General features: G+C 37.8%; 1 protein-coding gene across 2 annotated transcripts in view; it reads right to left on the bottom strand.

Moving 5' to 3' along the window:
• The window catches only part of LOC132906671 (peroxidasin-like), a 414,173-nt gene that overhangs the window by 293,300 nt on the left and 99,711 nt on the right, over positions 1 to 21,162 (bottom strand). For both annotated transcript variants that reach the window (XR_009658022.1, XM_060959050.1), the window contains exons 4-5: positions 12,631 to 12,704; positions 11,669 to 11,818 (exon numbers count right to left, since the gene is read on the bottom strand). Coding sequence is in view for 1 of the 2 variants with exons in the window: in XM_060959050.1 (XP_060815033.1) it covers positions 11,669 to 11,818; positions 12,631 to 12,704 (224 nt within the window). In the remaining variant the exon portion in view is untranslated. The remainder of the gene's footprint in view (positions 1 to 11,668; positions 11,819 to 12,630; positions 12,705 to 21,162) is intronic.

The following is a 21,162-nucleotide window of genomic DNA, read 5'->3' as shown; positions in this document are numbered from 1 at the left end:
TCATAAAAAATATAACTTAGAAAAAAAAAACGAAGCTGGCACCCCGCTGGGGGTAGCCGCCCACATGCTATATTTATTTTTTATTTTTATTTTTTTTTTTTCTTCACCAACAAGATATAACACTTTACCAAATGTCCATAAGGACAAATTGTAAAATAACCAAAATAAAATATAAAAAAAAAAACATTATGTTTTGGGTAATAAACAGATTTCTATTTACGTTCCCTGTAGCCTCTAGCCCAAGCTATAAGCTTAACTTTTTTGGTAATGTCCTTTTGCTATAAATATATGAACGTGCTCCCTATCATTCCATTATCTAATAACACTAAGAAAGTAAGGATCTGAATCAACATAAACTTATAATTATACTTATACCTTCAATTATTTCAATATAATTTTCCATTACAAATTCATTACACACTCGTTGTTCGATCGGTCAACCTCAACCTCAACAGACTCGATCCATTAGGATAGCAGAATTTGAAGGAATATTTCAAACCAAGTAAATAAAAAAGAATTAAAAAGAGATTGGAACGAACGCGAACTAAATAATTTACAACGCTGTGACTTCCAACTACCATTTTTAAATACCGTAACCTTACGATATTTATACGTATACCTTTAATTATTTCAATATAATTTTCTATTACAAATTCATCCACTCGTTCTTCGATCGGTCAACCTCAACCTCAACAGACTCGATCCTTTAGGATAGCAGAATTTGAAGGAATATTTCAAACCAAGTAAATAAAAAAGAATTAAAAAGAGATTCGAACGAACGCGAACTAAATAATTTACAACGCTGTGACTTCCAACTACCGTTTTTAAATACCGTAACTTTACGGTATTTATATTTATACCTTTAATTATAATTTTCTATTACAAATTCATCCACTCGTTCTTCGATCAGTCAACTCAACCTCGACACTTTTAAACAGATGCAAGTCTACTTCAGTGTCATATTTAGATGCCGCAATTTATACAAACAATTACACGCAACTTATACAAACTTAATAAAAAGAAAGTTAAAAATCTTGCAAATGTTAGTTCCAGTAGAATTCAGTGATTTTTGGTTCGTAGATGATTTCGAATTAGATTCGACGAGAGTTTTAGGTATTGTGATGTTTCAAAGCACTCGGTGGTTACAGAAGCCTTCGAAGATATCGATGGTTGCAAGGGTATCCGATGATTCAGAGGAAATCGGAGTTTTCCAAGCTATCCGGAAATTCCGATGCTATCGAGAAGCTTAGAACGAGCCATAGGTTGATGTCGGATATTCTCGAAACTTCCTCAAGTTCGGATGATATTGCTGACCTCTGAGCTAGCTGGACATCGTGTGGGTCTTTGACCTCCATGATTCCACAGACACTGGAATTCCGTCACCTTTTGCGAGACCTCTAACCACCGATATCTGCCAAACGTTTGGATAGTCTTTAAACCTTCCACAAACACGAAACTTTTCGATGGCTGTGGAATTTCTAGCAACCCTGCAACTCTGAAATAATCTTTGGTCCTTTTAAAGTTCGATGGTAAGTCTTCCTCGAACCTTACAACGATCGTCGAACTTCAGGATGATCTTCGAATCCCGGAATGATCTTTGAACCTCAGAATGATCTTCGAATCTCGAAATGTTCTTTGAACTTTGATTTGCTACGTCAAACTTACAACGTTATAATGGATCAATATTTTCTTGCTCACTGGTGAAAATTATTTTCAGTTGGGAACAGCCTCTTTCGATAACCGATAAAGCTGATATTGATGCTAGAAAAAATTGCTTTTTTTTATCGTTTATTTTGCCAAGATTTGTTTTTTTTAAATACATTTTTGAAATTCACAATAAACAATGAATCAGAGTAAAGTGTGTTAGGCAAAAGTACCGATACGCGACGGTACGACGTAGCCATGCTATATTATGTGTCGTGGTTTTACGGTTTTTGTGTTTATTTTTTTTTATTTTTGTTTTTTGGATTTAAGCCACAGGGGAGCGGAGCTTTTGTGTATTCTTGTTTGTGTTGTATTTTTGTCCTGAAACTTGGCCGCAAAACAGGACTCTTCGGCTAGAAAAAATTGCCTTTAGCTATCGATGATCGTTCAAGACTCAACGATCACTGTCTTCTACTCAAACAAAAATTACCTTTTTCCTCGATAACGATCGATTTAAATCAATTCCTTCGTGCCGTTTTTCGTGTAATTGTTACATCGTACGATACATAAATTAAGAAAAGATCGTAGAATATTAAAATAAGCGTACTAGGATATTAATTATAAGAATGCGCGTTTGCATACTAAGTGAAATTACATTTGATCGTAATTCAAATAACAGATCATTGGTGTTACGGTTATTTGATGTATGTGGAATCAAAGAAACGCGTGGGTAAATTGTAAAGTATTGTAATTGTGAATATTAAAGTACAAAGTGTGGAATACAATGTAAGCTGGTCCAGATCCTCTCGCTAGCAACGTTACCCTGAGACTAAAAGAACCCCGAAGCCAACGTCGCACGTGTACCGCTTATGGTCTGTCCTCGACAGACATTCTTTCGTCTATGCGCTGTCGATGGCCTCAGCGCTTTGAGAAAACCGAAGACCAGATGTAGAGTTTTCTTAAAAGTGACGATCGCTTCAACAATTGGCAACTATTCGACGCTAATTAGGTCGTATAAAGTAAATTTACGACATTTCGTTTTGATTACTCTGTTGATGGCACGAACGCCACATGAGTAATTCTACGAGGGTATAAATATTGCGTTGCCAGTCGAACGGCAAGGGTGTGTTCTTTTCTGCACCCTCTTCTTCCTTTTCTTACGGTCGAAACGCGCGGGTGCAAGCGTCACGTCGGTTCAGAAAGCAAAAGCGGTTGGCTCGAGGGTTCTCGAAAGAAAAGATATGAGACTGAGACACCATAGAAGAGGAACGTCGATAGGGAAAAGGAGAGAGAGAGAGATAAAGAGAAAGAGAGGGTTGTAAGTTGAAGAGACGGCGCGTCGTCGCGTCCCGGTTAAAAAGGATTCGGTATCTTTGTTTGCTGGCGAATTAATCCGAGCTCAAGGCCACTTTTACGCGCAGCCGTCTCTGATCCTGTCTCATCCGCACGAGGACTATAGCCTCCTTCGGATTTTTTCATATCTTCCAAGCGTTACCCACGGTGAAGCCGAGTCCCCCAGGATTTTCCACGACTTTGTACGCTTATCCGGCTAAATTCCACCAACATCCTGCCACGATATACCATACGGGATTACTCGTTTTTAACGCAACTTCCTATTTTTGTTCCAAGATCATATCGTTTCAGTCAAATTCCAGCGAAAGTCCATCCAAAGTTAATCTTTTCAAAAATTCCTCCACGTTTCTTCGTACGGATTATGGAAGGAGGAAATCTGACGTATTCGACGTAACGTTAAAAGTTCCAATTAAAAAACAAAAGCAACGAATCATTGTCAACCATAACGAACCACAAACCGCGTCACCACCGCTCAAAATCGCAATTCACTTCGAACCAGCCTATTTTAATTTGCCCTTTTGAAATTTCGTTTCACGTTCATCGACGAAGGATCCGTGTCCCGAGCTTCTATGATTCGCGTTCGGAAAATATTTTTCCAAGGGTTGGTCGGTGGAATTAATGAGGGAAAAGTAAACGAGAGCGAAACGGAATTCCCTTTAACGTCCCGAGCTGTTAGCATGACGCGTAACAATTTCACCTTTCTCTCTTTCTATCTCTCTCTCTCTCTCGGCTCATCCCTCGTATCGTCGCGATTCGCTCGCGAGCAATTAGCGCCAGCACCCGCTTACTCGTTAAGCTAATTACACGTGTACAAACTTGCAGTGGCTGTTAGACGAAAGGAGGACCGTCAAAAGTTCCCTTTCCCTGGTCGTTATAAGTGGAAAAGTAGGTGGCAGCGGTGCTCCGGTGACTCGAGGGTCACGCCGATGGTTCGCTGGAAACGCCAGCATCTCCGCGTTACTGATTCTTCGCTTCTCCTCTCTCCGTGACCGACTTAAGAAACTCCTCGAATACGTAAACGTACTGGGATTGTCGAACCAAGTTGCACGAGGCGCGACGATTATCAACGCGATGGCAAGTTGCAGAGTAACGCGATCACAGAATGCAGGTGACTCGAGAATACAGAGTTGCAACTTTGCTTCGATCGAACATTTAGCTCTTTCGCCTCCTTTCGGTCTTCGAAATACTTTTTCTCCTTCGAAAGTGATTCTTCTCTCGTCTGCCACCGACATAGCAAGCTTTCTACGTATTTACGGGAAATTTCAAGATTCGAAATAAAAGGAATACTCGGTACAAAATATACGAAATACCCAAAATAGAGAGTCCCGATCATAATTGTTTAATAAATAAGAAAGAGTCTCTGTCAGGTTCTATTTCCTTAGTCACCTTTACAAAAATATAATTTTGCATGAAAAGTCGGCGATCTTTTCGATCCTTTCGTATTTTATATTTTGCATCTTATTATACTTTATATTTAGTCCTTTTCAATTTAGGACTTTTAGGAATATTTTGAGGAATTTTAGATTCCGTGGTCAGATGACTCGCCTCGTGTCCGAGGTAACATAATAGGTTCTTCTCTAGCTTACGTATAAAATTTGTTTGTTTAATGCAGATCCCCTTGGACTAATTGTAGGTAAACCAAGAGCGTTTGGTCTACCAACGGACGAACGCAGCGTGCTTATCTTAGACCATTCAACGAGAACGTTTGACTCGAGTGCTTTAGATTATAATGCGAAAGAACGGTTCGCTATTACTTAAGGATGATCGTGCTACTCATACATCTTCTGAAACTCAGAATGCATAGGAAAGGAGCATAAAATTCGCTTTATATCTGGCAACGACGGAGACACAGGGAAAGAAGGTCAACCGAAACAAATTCCTCCTAACTTTTCCAAAAGAATCGCACAAATTGGATCCGATCCGTCTGATACAGTTGCGATAAAAAATTAAAGATGAAACGCATCGTTCTACGCTGATCCGAATATCGATCGATCGCTGTAACGGCGATTGATCGGAAGGAGGCAAAATTTCACGTAAGAAGAAACGAGATTGTCCAAAGTATAGCGTCGTTAAAATTATCAATCGACGTTGTAGAGAAACGGCTCTTTTGTTGGTGTTAATGAAGTTTCAGATCGAGTCGGGCTACCAACCTCTTAAGACAACTGACAGCCTTCCAGAAGCAAGTTTCAGCGTTGGATGGTGTATCTCTACGAAACACCGACTTTGGACGCGATCTTAGACGCACGAGAAGTTCTCATGCGGTGAATAATTAAAAGTTTTAGGAGCTTTCACAGTCGTTGAGATTTAGAGCGGGCGTACTAAACGTCAGATTCTTTGCCAACTAGTAAATTACATCGAATCGTTGTTTCCGGTGTTGGGAAATGCAAGAAACTTTGCAATTTTTTCAAAGATTATTGGGTCAGGTTATCGACCCCTGATGAAAAGATCTCGTAATCGGTTGTCTTCGACTCCTCGAATTATCGATAAAGATATTGCGATCGAGATTTATAAACGTATCGATCTCGATAACAATTATAATCAAGTAAAATCCGAATAAATCGTTGCATATTGATATTGATATAACGCAGTCGAACTGAATAAATCTTGTATATTAAAAGCAATTATTTATTTCGAACAACTTTAATCCTCTCGCGTGCCAGTATTCCTGCACATAGCAGGTTAGTCGAAACGTGGAATTTATTTGCCAGTTGCGTTAAACGCTAGTTAACGCTACCCATGTGCATGCAATTTATCGATTAAATCATTGAGAGAATACAACGGTTTGGAATCTTCGAATGGTGCAGCGTTTTAATTAAGTGCAACAAGCTTTGAGATTTCGTTCAGTTATCGCGAAGAGCACGACCTTTGCAATAATTCAACATAGCGCTGCGCTTTGAGTAAGTGCAACAAGCTTTTTTGATTCATTCCTTTCAGTCGTAAGCCTCAACTCGAATAGTAAACAAAACAAATCTAATTGAAATAGTCGTTAGACTGTTTCTGGTGGCAGCGACTACCGTATCTATCGGAATTTCGAATTTACATTTCAAATCGTATCATCACGTTCAAGCAAACGTGGCAAATCATCGAGAACGTGAAATAATACAATTTTTGGTTTGGTAAAATTGATTATAATTGTTATTAAGATCGTGTGATCTATGTGTGCGTGTAATACAGTTAAGGAAACAGAAAGAAATGGGAAATGTGTATAAAATATAACTTCGGGTAGTTTTAACGGAATAAAAATTGTCAGAAGGATTATTATGTTTGTACAGCAGCGAAACAAAAATTACATTTTTTAACGACATCCTAACGACATCAACTACGATCACTTCGATTGAATTATCCGCACAAGCTTCTGTAATAGGATGTAACAATATCAAGAATATTTTCAAATTTTCATCGCATCTACCGTTTGTTAGTTAAAATGTAATCTCGAGTATATTAATATTTTAAGTAAAAGTGTTCTCTATGTATATAGTACCTATGCATGACACGAGATAAAGTAAAGTAAAAGGAAGATTTAATCATTGCAAGCTTAAATTTTCCAAGCTTTTTAACTGAAAACACCTTCCACGGCGTGATAAAGGTGTTTACTTGGGTTCTTGGCTTCGGTACGCGAAGAAGGTACAGTTAATAAGCCAGGATCTTGGATTTATTAACTTTTTAACTGGTCTGCGCGCTTCTGTAACATTCGCGGTCGTCCTGTATAATCTGTACACCGTGGAGAATCACGTTAATTTGATTTTTCCGTAGTCATCTTGAAAACTTGCCACTTATTAACCGCCTCAAAGTAAAAACGACCAAACTTCTGGCAATAATTTCAAGTTTACGCGAAAGCGAATCCGCGTTTCACGTTGCAGACACGTTGCTACGAGATCAATGGTGCCATTAATTATATCGGAGATATTAATAAACACCCTATTGCGAAACATATAATACTTTCGTATCGGATATTAGAAGAATTTGCAAATATAATTTTTCTAACTCATTCCTGTCGCATTCAAAATGAAAAGGTATTTCTTCGACTTCTTTTTCTTTTTGTTAGTCCGTTAAAAATTTTTCTAGTTGCTTTCAAATATCAGATAAGAAGCTCCTCCCGCAATTTTCTCTCTTTTTAGATAAATCGATACATTTGTAGAATCGATATAATTTTATACAACGCGTTCCGGAATCCAATATTTTCAATTTCGTTTATGCATCTCGTCGCTCGAAACTTTACCCAACCATCGCACGAATAACTATTGCGTGATTGCTCGCGGACAAACGTTCCCGTAAAAATGTTTTTCAGCAGAAAATTTTTATTTTATTTTAGTATCCCTATTATTACTTTTATCCCTTTTTATCAATTTTATTACTTTAGGACAAATAAATCCTTTCCATATTCGTCGATAATTTTACTCGTCAAGATTCACGGTCTCGGATTATTAATTTTAAGCGATGCTTAAAACCTCATTTTGCTACATCGTATCAGAGATCAACAAATAAATTCCTACAATCCACCAACGATAAAACCGCAGAAGAGCGTGAAAATCTCTCAAAAGCGTATTGCGATATGTACCTAGGTTATCGAGAATCCTATGATGTTTATTTAACAAGAGCCCTCGTGTTCATATGAAAATCGACACTCTTGAAATATTTTCCAAAAAAAACTTTAATTTATTGAACCCAAGAATGATACTTCATATTCCCTTACGCTACCACTGGCACCGTTGTAATTTCGTAACGAATACTTCAATGCAAGTTCGTCGACACAACGAAGCGTCGCAATCTCCTTAAAAAGATAATATTTTCCAAAAAAAAAAAAAACTTTAATTTATTGAACCCAAGAATGATACTTCATATTCCCTTACGCTACCACTGGCATCGTTGTAATTTCGTAACGAATACTTCAATGCAAGTTCGTCGGCACAACGAAGCGTCGCAATCTCCTTAAAAAGATAATATTTTCCAAAAAAAAACTTCAATTTATTGAACCCAAGAATGATACTTCATATTCCCTTACGCTACCACTGACATCATTGTAATTTCGTAACGAATACTTCAATGCAAGTACATCGGCACAACGAAGCGTCGCAATCTCCTTAAAAAGATAATATTTTCCAAAAAACACACTTTAATTTATTGAACCCAGGAATAATACTTCATATTCCCTTACGCTACCACTGGCATCGTTGTAATTTCGTAACGAATACTTCAATGCAAGTACGTCGGCACAACGAAGCGTCGCAATCTCCTTAAAAAGATAATATTTTCAAAAAAAAAAAAACTTCAATTTATTGAACTCAGGAATAGTACTTCATATTCCCTTACGCTACCACTGGCATCGTTGTAATTTCGTAACGAATACTTCAATGCAAGTACGTCGGCACAACGAAGCGTCGCAATCTCCTTAAAAAGATAATATTTTCCAAAAAAAACACTTCAATTTATTGAACCCAAGAATGATACTTCATATTCCCTTACGCTACCACTGGCACCGTTGTAATTTCGTAACGAATACTTCAATGCAAGTTCGTCGGCACAACGAAGCGTCGCAATCTCCTTAAGAAGACTGGCGAATGCATAGACTGTGGATTATATCAGGTCGTCCGAAAAGTTTCTTTCGTTTTATAGGGAAATAGTGGACGCACAATATTTTTCGTTTTATATTATTTTATCGAATTACGTACGATCCATTTTGTTCTATCAAAATAAAGATCACAATGTTCGACATATTAACGTCCTGTTAAAGATGTTAAAGATTCGTCGTTGTAAAAGACGTATCTGTAAAAGAAAGACGCTTTTCCGACAACCTAATACATATACATAGTGCAATTTTGGCAAAATCGAGAAGAATGAAAATTTGTAGAATATACGTAATACGAAAGTATATGTAAGACATTCAAAGCGAGACATACGCTTACAATAATCGTTATTTAGATAAAACAAACGACAATTAATTTAATTTTTTTAATTATAACCACACGTTTTATTCATCGCCAGACATCGGCAAACGATTCAAGAAGCGTGCACGCAATTGCCTTATCGGGTCTCAAGACAGCAACTTGCCTCGCTCGATCAGGCTTGCCTTCGCTTAAGGAGATTGAATCACAAGGAACGCAAGCAGAATATGCTCGTAGCTTGGTCGTTCGAAAACACGGGGTTTGCGCGCGATATTTCCAGGTTCGACAGCGATTTATCTGCGAGGTACCGCGAGGTACACAATAAGCGGAACGGAAACATTTGCCGCTATTTCCTAACGCGCGACGTTCTTTTTATCGCCGATGCTCGAGCGGAACTCGTCGTTGCGACGTGGAGTAACGTCGCCGAAGGAAAGGAAACTCGTTGTCCCGCGGAGACAGCGCGACGCGGCGCAAATTTATCGCCATCTCTTCAACGGATTTATATACCAGCGCGGGATGATTTTTACGCGAACGAGGCAACAGCTTCTTCTTCTTCTTCTTTTTCTTCTTCTTCTTCTTCGGGGAATGGAAGGTTGTATTATAGCGAAATGGTACTAGCTCCGTACCATTGCGAGAAGACGGCATGGTTCGCTTAAAGTGGCCACCGAGGAACAAAGTTGTAACGTTCGTTGCAAAGTTTCCAGCCAAGTTGGTTTGCATCGATGGTGAAAGAGATTAAATCGATGGAAACTGTTTTGGTATTGCAACGTTCAATGGAATTCGATAGGTTTCAGAGATTAAAGGATTAGGTCTGAACGCGTTGTAATTGAGTTTCCTGGGTTATGTGTTTTATAGATTACGCGTTTTATAAGTAATACGTATCGTGTATTTTAGACCATATTGCAGTCAGCAGGAAATTTCAATATTCTAACATTCTGAGTTCAGATGTCCTTACACGCACACGTGCTTTCTGAATTTCTTCTTCCTTCCTTTTACTTTCTCCGAGGCAAGCTAATTTAACTCGGAAATCGAAGCAAGACACCGATATATTAATGAAATTAAGGTAAAACAAAGCGAATATCGTACATGGAAATACACGTATCTCGTAAATCGGATACAGGTATTTTCTTTCGCAGTTCGATCTTGCAAAGCGCAATTAAAATACAATTATTACCGTGTTTTACTGCAATATTCGTGAAATTATCGAAAATTAAATGATATCGAGGAGAACAAAGACGCGATAAAACGCCAACTTTCTACAGCGAGGAAAATAATCTTACGGGAATGTTCCATTAGCTACCACGCGAATGGATCATTAGAGGTACAAAATACAATATTTTTCCAACCCCTACTATCGAACTCTGCGTCTGCCAATTGAATTAAACCAAGGAAAAACATTTTACTAATATCGTAAATACATAAAATTCTATTAAACGAATCTCGTTCGGCAATTTTATCCATATTAAAATTTATTACTTGAAAAATTAAAAAAATATTCCTATAATCAACGACGAATATCATATCAAATGCAGTACACATATATATATATAATTTATCGTGCGTTTTCAAAAGTAAATTACAATTCTCTCACACTGCTTTCGCCGTTGAATAATATTTATTTATTTAACAGCTATTTATTGCTACTTGTTAATATTTATTATTATTCATTTACTAACGCCTACTCGATAATACTTATTTATTTGGATAAGAATTCTTCCCTCCTAATTATCAAATAATAAAAATGCTGAGCAAAAATCATATCATCGACGAAAAAAGGTACCGAACGATGCTATTTTTCTTATAGAAAAGGACCTCCTCGTTGAAAACAATGTAAATTTTTCGAGGAAATCTGACGCGAAAGCGATTGTCGTCACAAACGATTTCACTTGATCGTCGAAACGACCACGAAACGAACTTAACTGTAAAATGAAACTTTAGTGGCTTACATCAGGCTGACAAAGGACAGACACGCGTGTCACACCGATAAAATCTCTTCTAGTCGAGCGGCTACGAAATTAAGAGGAAAATATTTGACCGTCGTTCGACAGAATTTTCTTCCTATGAAAGTTAGAATAAATGGGAAGAGGAAAAACGATAACGGATAAAACAAACGCAACCAGATATTCCTCGTGAACGGAGAGTTAACAACGCAAAGCTTTTAGGAACGAGGAAGCACGAGAAGCAGAAAGAAAGAAAGACAATGTCGAACTGGCAATTGGGACGGAATCGATATCTACAGGTTTATTTTTCTAAGAGATTTATCGATTTACCGAATCCATTTTTTCGCGTGTAACTTCGTCTCGATCGCGATACAATTTTGCGGAAACTTTGTATCACAACTGCGTTAGAAATTAGAGACAGAGCGCGTTAACGAAGCATTTCTGCTTCCTTGCCATATATTATCATACAATATAGTAGAGAAAAAAATTTCTTCTTCGATAGTTCGTCGCTTCGTTAAATTCTAATATAACTGAAAAATCGTACGTCGCGCTGTAAAAACTTTGTAGAATTTATGGTGCAACAGCAACGTAATGAAACGAATTATTCCGTGAAGCAAGGTTTTGCCAAAGGAAAATCCTCCGGGAGGATAGGAAAAACACAAGAGTTTCGTGAAAGGGGAAGCACAATCGCGTGAGAAAACTGTGGATAACGTCATTTCTGAAATTCTTTAAGAAACGTCCGGGTCGCTGAATTCACTGCGAGATTATACAACTGATGCTCCGCCGAGGATCGAAATATGTACGAGCACTGGCTGCAATGTCGAGGAAAGAAGAGAAATGAGGATTTACCTTAAGCGTATCCTGCAGGTTTTGTACTCTACAGTGCATATATACTTGAGCACCGAGTTGCACGGTAATGTTGCTCTCTGGATCTTCGAAAAAGGGCCTCGGCTCCGGAGTGCCGCCCGTCTCTGTTGCGAAACTTTCCACCTCGTATACCTGTAAATCACAAGGAAAACATTTCACAAATTCCCTTGACATTTTTGTCTCGTGTTTTTTATGCAAATCTCCTATCCCAATCCTATTCAACATTTTTATTACGTCAGTGAATTGTGTCTTACTATTATCCGTAGCTTATTATTATCCTTATTGCTATAACGAAATCGTTTTAGCAAAAGTATCGTCCGTTTATTGAATCTTTGCATTTCTATGGCAACGTGTTAGGTCGTTCGAAAAGTTTCTTTCGTTTTATAAGCACACAACATTTTCCGTTTTATATTATTTTATCGAATTACCTATGATCCATTTTGTTCTATCAAACTAAAGATGCGTCGTTGTAAAAGACGTGTCCGTAAAAGAAAGACACTTTTCCGACAATCTAATATAAACACCGTTTCGATAACACAAAAAGATGGATAAATTGCATAAAGAGGATGTGGGTGAAGAGAAAAAGAAGAATTTTGTTTCCTAATAATTTTCATCCCCTTCTGTCCAATTTGCCATTTCATGTGTCAACGTACAAATAATATAATAATACGATACTTGGGTTTCGTTGAAAGGCTATAAATTACAGAAGAAGAATCTTGATAAGAAGCAAGGGAAGAATTTAGGTCGAAGAGAAAACAGATTGGCCGCTTTGTTAAAAGTAACGTAAATATTTGAAAGGACTTTTGTCGCGTTCAGCTTCGCGTCGTCATAAAGAGATTACCGCTTTGTCCAACAAGCAGCTGGAGAAACGCGACAAAAAGTGTGCTTCGTAGCTTTTCGAAAAGACATTTTAACTGCTCATTCCAATTATACAGCCGACTTACCTCGGTAAAAGGCGAACTGAGCTCATGCCAGAACGACCTCGGCAGGTTTTCCAGTCCAGGAAACGGCTTAGCACCTGAAACAATTTAGAACCAGATTATACGTTTCGCAGTCTAAGCTTTATTACACGGATACAACGATATAATTAAACTTTCCCGCAGATTTACTGCCCTCTCTTATATCCACACTTCTCGTTACAATAAACGAACGACACCCTTGATTATTCGAACGAATACGAGCGTGGTTAGCCTGATTAATCGATTCCACGTACATTATTCCATGATAACGAAAATTTCATTAAACGCCATAGAAACGTTCGGCCGATTAAACAGGTATTATACGTAACCGAATTGGCCTCGTTACGCGGTCCTCGAACGTATGATACTCCTCGTAATCGTTCGAAGGATACAATTTTCACGCTTTCATTCGATTCACACGACGAAAGTTAATTTCAAATCTTTATCTTGTTTTATCGATTATTGAAATCTTAGATCGTCTTTACTTCGATAGATAGAAACATACTTAGCGTTGTACGAAGCGACGAAGTTTAGCTTCGTCGTAGAATTAAAGAATCGAGGGATTTGAAAAAGATCGATGATGGGAAAGCGGAAAAAATGATTCAAAGAATACGACAGAGCGAAATACAGTCAAAATTCTGTTGCGCTTAATAAAATTTAGCTGCTCCGTGGATATCTATTTATTACGAAACTACGTACGTGTGTTCGCTCTAGTATTTTCGCATCTGACACGTTTCCGTTGGGAAAACATTTATACTTTTTTATTATTCCGAAATATAACTAAAACCAAACGAGTAAAACTTTTATCTAAAAAATGTTTTTGATGGATGCATCAAAAAATGGTATGCATGACATGGTTATAAAACAAAATCAATCGATGCATTTTTTCATTGCAGCAATGCGTAGTATTTCTATTGTTCGTTTGTGTATTTCATACTGTACTGGGTTAAGCTTCGAAACAAAGCTCGTAGGATTAACAATTATATATCGACGATCCCGTGATCTCGCCATTTAAATCTTATGGGAAATGTTCTAGACGTATTAAATAGGAGATTCATAGAAATATGCTAAAAATTTCGATTTTTAAAACGACCAAAAAAAAAAAAAAAAAAATTAGAAATAAGAAAAAAGTTTGATCGTGTCGTTATTTACGATCGATAAGATTTTTATTGCAAAATGGAACGAACAGATTCTTTATATTTCGAGTAAACGGATTAACCGGTGTTGCCTTTTAACAAACAAATCTTCGTTTCTCCGACGAGACGAAAGAAATGGAAGAGACTTGGTTGGCAAGCAAGGAATAAAAGTTTCCTCGGCGATCGTTCGAAATCACCATAGTAAACCGAGATCAACGTCAGAACGTAGATCCCGCGCCTGGATTCTGTTTTGCAAAGAAAAACAAAACGTTGTCAGTTGTCGGGTCGGAGAAAAGCAATGACGCCGCGTGCAAACAGCAACGACCACGTCGTTAGTGTAATAGACGCAGAAAATCGAATTACTATGGAAACAATCGCCAAGTTGGAGAACGAGTGCAGCGCAGTGGAAAAGTTTTTCACTTTGCAAGGGGGAGTAGAAGGAAACTCGTTCGACTGTCGACGAATAGAATGGCCTTATCAGCAGCCAGCACACGCGGCCGTACGCGAGTTTCCAAGACGATACACATAAATGTATTCCCCTCGCAAGGCTACACGCCGCGTCGGATACCAGAGAACAAGGGAAAACTTTGAAATAAGAGATCGGCCGTAAAAAGCACGAATAGAGAAGGTTGACAGTGTTCTCCTATTGAGTTATGCTCGTAACAATCATTATATCTTGCTGAAACTTAATAAAGGAAGGCTGTATCTGTAACGAAGTTTACTTCAAACTCCAATTTTAGTTTTGATTTTTCATATTACTCGATGAAAATTATTAAATAGAAATTGTTAGATGCGAGGGAAACTGTATGGAAACTTCGAATAAGGGTCTGTAGCACGTTTTCGTCAAAGTATAACTTTTTAATTAATTACCCCGCTAGACGAGTTTGGCAACGTTCGTCGGTCGTTCGTTTAAGAACATCGCTTTGCAATTTTCCGGTTCTAAAATGTTTTGAGAAACGAAAACGGATGAACAAGCGTAAAGAACCACGTACTATAGCAGTCATACGTTATAACACGTTGGCAAGTTTAGGCACGTGAAGCTCAATGGTCATAAGTATAGGAAGCTTGAATCCGAGATTGGTAAGAGACTATAAAAGTCCCAATAACGAACATAGTTTAATACTTTGACTGGCCACGGTTTCTCCTGTGACGCCACGGTGGTCATTGATGACCTGAGCGCTTGAACCTTTTACAATTGTAAAAATTGTATGAAAATTGACAGTTAGGGCAATTTGAATATAACCGATAAATAGAGGATACTTTGAAATAAAAAGTGCCTCATTGAACGATTAAACATTTTTATCAGAACATCGATAAAAAAAAGAGAACAAATCTTGCATCTAACGGTGCATTGTGTTAAAACACTTTAAACGTAAATGTGGCTCGTCGATACAATCTGGACGATAGGTCACCTTTTTGGTCAGATTCTTAGCAATTTTTGATCTTAACTGTTTAACATTTTTTTTATACCACTCTCTGCAAAATTTTCGTGCTAGATACGCTTGCCGTTCTTTCTTCTGCATTTCGTGTCGCGATCTTTGTCGAATAAGTATATTTCACGGCTCTGGTGCATGGCACTGTGTAAGGTGCATCGCGAGTGCCATTCTAAAATCCGATACCTTGATTTTTGTTTTTGTTGCTTGTTTATGGAGTATCGTCGCGTTTGAAATTGATGTATTTAACAATAACTCTAAAGCTAATTTTATATACTACTCGAGGGTTCTTCTATGTGGTGTAGAATGTGCTATCGTTTGATCTGATAAATCTACAGCACATTTTCCTCTGTTGTGATCTACCACTACCGTTGGTTTATCACAAACATAATTTTCTTTTATCTCTACCATTCCAGTCGAATGTTTCGTCGAAATCATAAAAATAATCGTAATACTGTTTACTAATATCTTATACGCGTTTCAACGATATATTCTGCGCGTTTTGCTTGCGACGAAACGACAAATGCGAATGGTTTGTTGAAATAAAGGAGGTCTTGTTATAATATGTCGCTATCGACTGTCACCAAGGCGCCACGGTGGTCACCCGTGACCGTCAGTAAGATAAACGGTCCATTGAGGAAGAACGTTGTCTTACATCGTCGATTAGTTATTATTTTGCCATTATATGCTTCGAATAATAAAAATACTAAATACTAAATAAATAAATAAAAATACTAAAAATGTTAACCGCAAGACCATGGAAATTTATATGAAGCATCCTGTGGTCGTAGGGTATACCTCTAACATCGGAACAGCGAAACTCATAGCGTCAACGATTTCAACATAGTGGAATAGGATTAACTTGAAATAATCTTGAAATCATCAGACGTAACACCAATCCATGCCCCAGAATCGTAGAATTTAGGAAATTTTGATGCTTATCAAATTTTTAAGTCACTGACTATAATTCTTTAATACGTGTCAAAGTCATAGAATTAGATAAGAATGCATATTAACTTTACCAAAGTCTAGATTTAGTTCAGTAAAATTTCATATCGTCTAACTAACAGATACGTGGCAGTATTATACAAAAATTCGACGAAGTGGTAGGCTAAATCAGAGCACATTATAGAAATACGAATCATTTATTCGTTTCGGTTAATTTAAAGCATCGATCACATTATTTGGAGGATTTTAGAACCGACACCATTATCGTGGGATGCAGAATTCAAGGCTCTAGCGTCTTGACTCGACTCGACTGTCTCGAAATCATCCACGCTGCTCATGACCGGCCTCCTTAGTATCCAATTCCAGGGTCGTTTGTGTCGCATGTTACAACCACAGGGTACCGATATCGAAGTTCATTAAACAAGGGTCATCTGTGTCGTGTTTCACCAGCTGGGAATCTCGATATCGAATTTCCTAACTATCAAAGTTACTATAACCGAAAACTGGCACGAAACAATTGAACGTAACTTCTCTTTACTCAAACAACTATAGTTTTATTTTTTCTTTTTTCTTTATCGTGAGATATTCGATTTCAAACGATAAGTTTCTTAAGAATACGGTTTTTGAAATATACTATTTTTTTTAGTAGAGAGTGTTATTTTTTAATACTGGAACTGCCAAGCTGGTCAAAACGACAGACTTTTGTTTTTGCAAAAAACATAAACAAGTACATATTTTTAACGAAATTAACGTTTAATTTTACCGAGATAGAAATACAGCTACACGCACTCGTTTATCTTCACCATTTTCCTTCAACTCTAATCAACTATGTACAACGATTTAGATACCTGTTGAAAGCCAGCGGTTCTAGCGTTAAATTACTAACAGGTCTTTCGAAAATCTCCGCCAATAATGTTCGCGTGTCACACACTATCGAATCAACACTAGAACTATCACTAGTTAACACGAAATTATTTCTACCAAGACCAGTCAAAATGATTTTAAAAAATACGTAATAATAGAATATTTTTATATTTATTGATTTACTACTTTCTTACGGAAGGAATTCCATGTTACGTAGTACATTTTTGGTACTATTAATCCATCTGGGACCATTATTAATCTTGTAATGTAATTATCTTGTAATGTAATAATCTGTGGAAGACACGATGTTTATGTTGAAATAATATTCAGTGATATTTATTAAACAGAACTACATATGAAGAATATAGAACTACACTGAATATTATTAATCTTGTAATGCAATTATCTTGTAATGTAATAATCTGTGGAAGACACAATGTTTATGTTGGAATAATATTCAGTGATATTTATTAAACAGAACTACATATGAAGAATATAGTACTACACTGAATGTTACTAATCTTGTAATGTAATTATCTTGTAATGTAATAATCTGTGGAAGACGCAATGTTTATGTTGAAATAATATTCAGTGATATTTATTAAACAAAACTATAGAAACAAATGTATATAAGCGAGTGATATAATTAACAACGTATGCAAGAATTGTTGACAGTTGGCCACTTACTCTCAGACTAGACGTAGGTAGCGACCCATGATCCCTTAAATATTTTGAACCCCACTCTCTATATAGTAATGAGTATGACCTGTGTGAGTGCCTGTTCAAATGCCTGTGTGGATGTCAGTGTAAGAGCATTCATGCCTATCGTTGTATTCCAACAAGTAGGAATTTTAAAATAAAATTGTAAAACCAGCCAATTTGACTGGTGCGGTAGTTGTAATATTAACGACATATCTGCGAAAGTAGATTTCAGTCGATCGATGCAATGCATGCGAACAAAGACGCGATTGACTACTGAAATAATAACTCTGTTTAATCGTTCTTTCTTCGGTTTGTAATTTCGCCGAGGCTGGAATGAAGTGCTGCTCGTTAATTTAATCGCCTTTGGCTCGCAGCTGCGTGCTTCTCGCATCGTTTCACTCTGCAATGCCCAGATATGCACGCGTATACCTGCGCATATATCGAAACGATTCTTGCATAATTGCCGCGATGATCGCGCAGCTATTCGTCGCGAATAAAATTGAAACACGCGCGGGCTCTTTCATTTGTATTCGTGTGACACTCGTTCGGCTTGTTAATTTACTGTCCCTTTTTAACGCGTTCACCCAAACACGATGTTTCTGACGTTCCAATCTTGATGAAATAAAAGAATAACAGAGAATGGTAAACGTACAGTGTGTTCGTTGAATGTTTAAGGAGCGAAAATATTGAAATATCGCGCTACAGTATCTCGATCATAGCACGCAATTCGCACATTGTGGTCGGCCGGATATTTAAACGGATGTATACGTAAATTTCTATATTTCTGTCAAGACAAATAGAGAAAATTTTCAGTTTTTTCAGATAAATATATTATTGGTTTATCGGGTTTGCTTTCGGTTGAAAAAGTCGTGTCCTCTTATTTATCGATGTGTTTCGAAATTACGTTCGAAACACACATACAGCGTTTAGAAAACTTTAAATAAATACAATCGTAGAGAACGTTGTACTTACAAGTTAAAACGATCTTTACCAAATATATAAACGTAATTAATATGTACCACCTAGTTTGATAAGAAATAGTACGGTAAGATGTTAAACCCGAACGTCTAAGCATAGGAACCGCTAACTTTCATAACGTAAAAGTAATTTGAAGTTGTAAAACCTTCTCCCAGGAGCATACTGAGATTGAGGCTACGGTAGCTTCTAAACTCCATACAAAACACTTTGTACCGTAAACTTTACGCGAAAATCGTTACCTGTTACGGAAAAAACGCTCCTCTAAAAATCGAAAAACTTGGAACAACATTAAAAACTTCCAAGGCTCCAGCCACCTATGCTATACTTTACCAAGCGCTAAACCGTTAAAACTTCCAATCACTTCGACATTTTAGCATATTTATTCCATTCTGTGCTTTTTAATATCTTAATATACTCCGTTCTACGATTTTCAACATTTTCAAACGTTACGTTCTCTTGTGGTATTTAAATAACGAGTGCGACAATTCGTACACGTTGTATATACAGCACGTAGATCATTAATAAAAAAAATATCACAAGCTTGATTAAAATGTGGTGGCACTCGACCACGGAACTTCCCAACGGCTTCGCGACGCAAACCGCTATACCTTCAAAGCGTAAGGCCGACATGTCTAATGTACTGTCACGTAAAATAATAAAAAAAAAAGTGAAAATCGAAGATGAAAAATGATAATAAAAAAAAGAGAATTTATTTCTTAACGCTTCGTTTACACTGATTACAATTCACTTCCAAACTCCAACCGCGACTTTTCAGGAGCGAAGCTCTTACAAATTGACTTTCGGTGGGATCCGATTCTTTTTCTTTGTCACCCCTCGATATCCCCGTTATCCACGCGTTTGTAAGGCGTCCGCGACCTTTGCCACGCGCGTGTAACATCAACCACATCTCAACCCACATGAGAGACCAGGCCGCGCTTCGGAACCGACGGGGTGATGACGGAAATAAGAATGTGCGACAATGTCGTCGAAACGAGGTACCTAATGTCCTTTCGCCGAATGTTGGAGAACGCCTAAAAAACGCGTGGATAATGGGGATATCGAGGGGTGACAAAGAAAAGGAATCGGATTCCGCCGAAAGTCAAGTTGTAAGAGCTTCGGTCTTGAAAAGTCGCGGCTGGAGTTCAGAAGTAAATTATAGCCAGTGAAAAGCAAGTGTTAAGAAATAAATTCTGTCTTTGTATTTCTTTATTTTTATCTTTTATTCTTCATCTTCGATTTCTCTCTTTTATTTTACGTGACACACGCATTCTTCTCGAACGCTCGGCGAAAGGACCGTTGGGATATCGACGGTTTATTAGACACCTCGCCTCGGCGACATACATCGCCGCCGAGTGCCGCCACATCTTTATTTCCGTCATCAGCCCATGGGTTCCGAAGCGCGGCCTGGCCTCTGACGTGGATAGGGACGTGGTTGATGTTACAGTACCATCGATATCCCTACGGTTCTTTCGCAGAATATTCGGAAGAATGAATTCGAGGACATCTAATAAACGCGCGCGTAGTGAGGGTATCGAGGGACAGCAAAGAAGAGAATGCGTTTGGTTTCGTACAAAAGATTCATTCTGCCCCGAGCTGCGAAGTGCGAAAGGTGTAACGTCATAACGAAGCAAACACAATTCGAGATACGTAATTATTAACTCTTGATCGTTAATCGTTAATCGTTGATCGTTGACTGTTGACTGTTAATAGTTTAATTGTTGAAGTGATCGCCACTTCTGAGAAAACTCTACATCTGGTCTTCGGTTTCTCAAGCGCCTAAGGTCATCGATAGCGCGTAGACAAAAGAATGCGTCGAGGAAAGACGATAAGCGGTACACGTGCGACGTTGGTTTCGGCAGTTGTTTTTAGTCTCAGGGTAACGTTGCTAGCGAGAGGATCTGGATCGGCTTACATAGTACCACATATTTTGTAATTTACTATTCACAATATATATACTTTCAATACCTTGCAGTTTGTCCACGCATTTCTTTAATTCCATCCACTGAATAACCTTAATATTAATAAACCCTTTTTGTTGAACATCAAGAGTATTTCTTGTGGGCACCTTCACCAACAGCCACCTCAAAAATAAAGGAAGAATTCTTAGCGTTCGTGACCTTTTCGCTCCACCTTTGTGTGAGACGTTTTCTTCGAACGCGAAAGCTGATCGCCTTCAAAAGGAAGTACGAGGCGAAAGGTTGTTCGTTCGTTGTGACAAGAACAAGAATTAACGTAAAAAGAAACAGAACATGATATAATACGACGGGATTAGATGAAAGCAGCAGAATTAAAGTTACATAATCGAGAAGTAACGTTAGAATTGGTCGTTGAAAAAGTAGCTGCTAAAATTAGGATCCTATGAAAATCTCTGCTCTGCGGAGAACGGGGCATTAAAATTAAGGGAAACGTGAAATGTAACAAAGTAAGCGATTTTTTGCGGCATTATTGTCGCGTTA

The sequence above is a fragment of the Bombus pascuorum genome, chromosome 5 (assembly GCF_905332965.1).
Source record: "Bombus pascuorum chromosome 5, iyBomPasc1.1, whole genome shotgun sequence".
NCBI lineage: Eukaryota > Metazoa > Arthropoda > Insecta > Hymenoptera > Apidae > Bombus > Bombus pascuorum.
The sequence above is the reverse complement of the archived record's forward strand: the minus strand, read 5'-3'. Positions and strand labels throughout refer to the sequence as shown.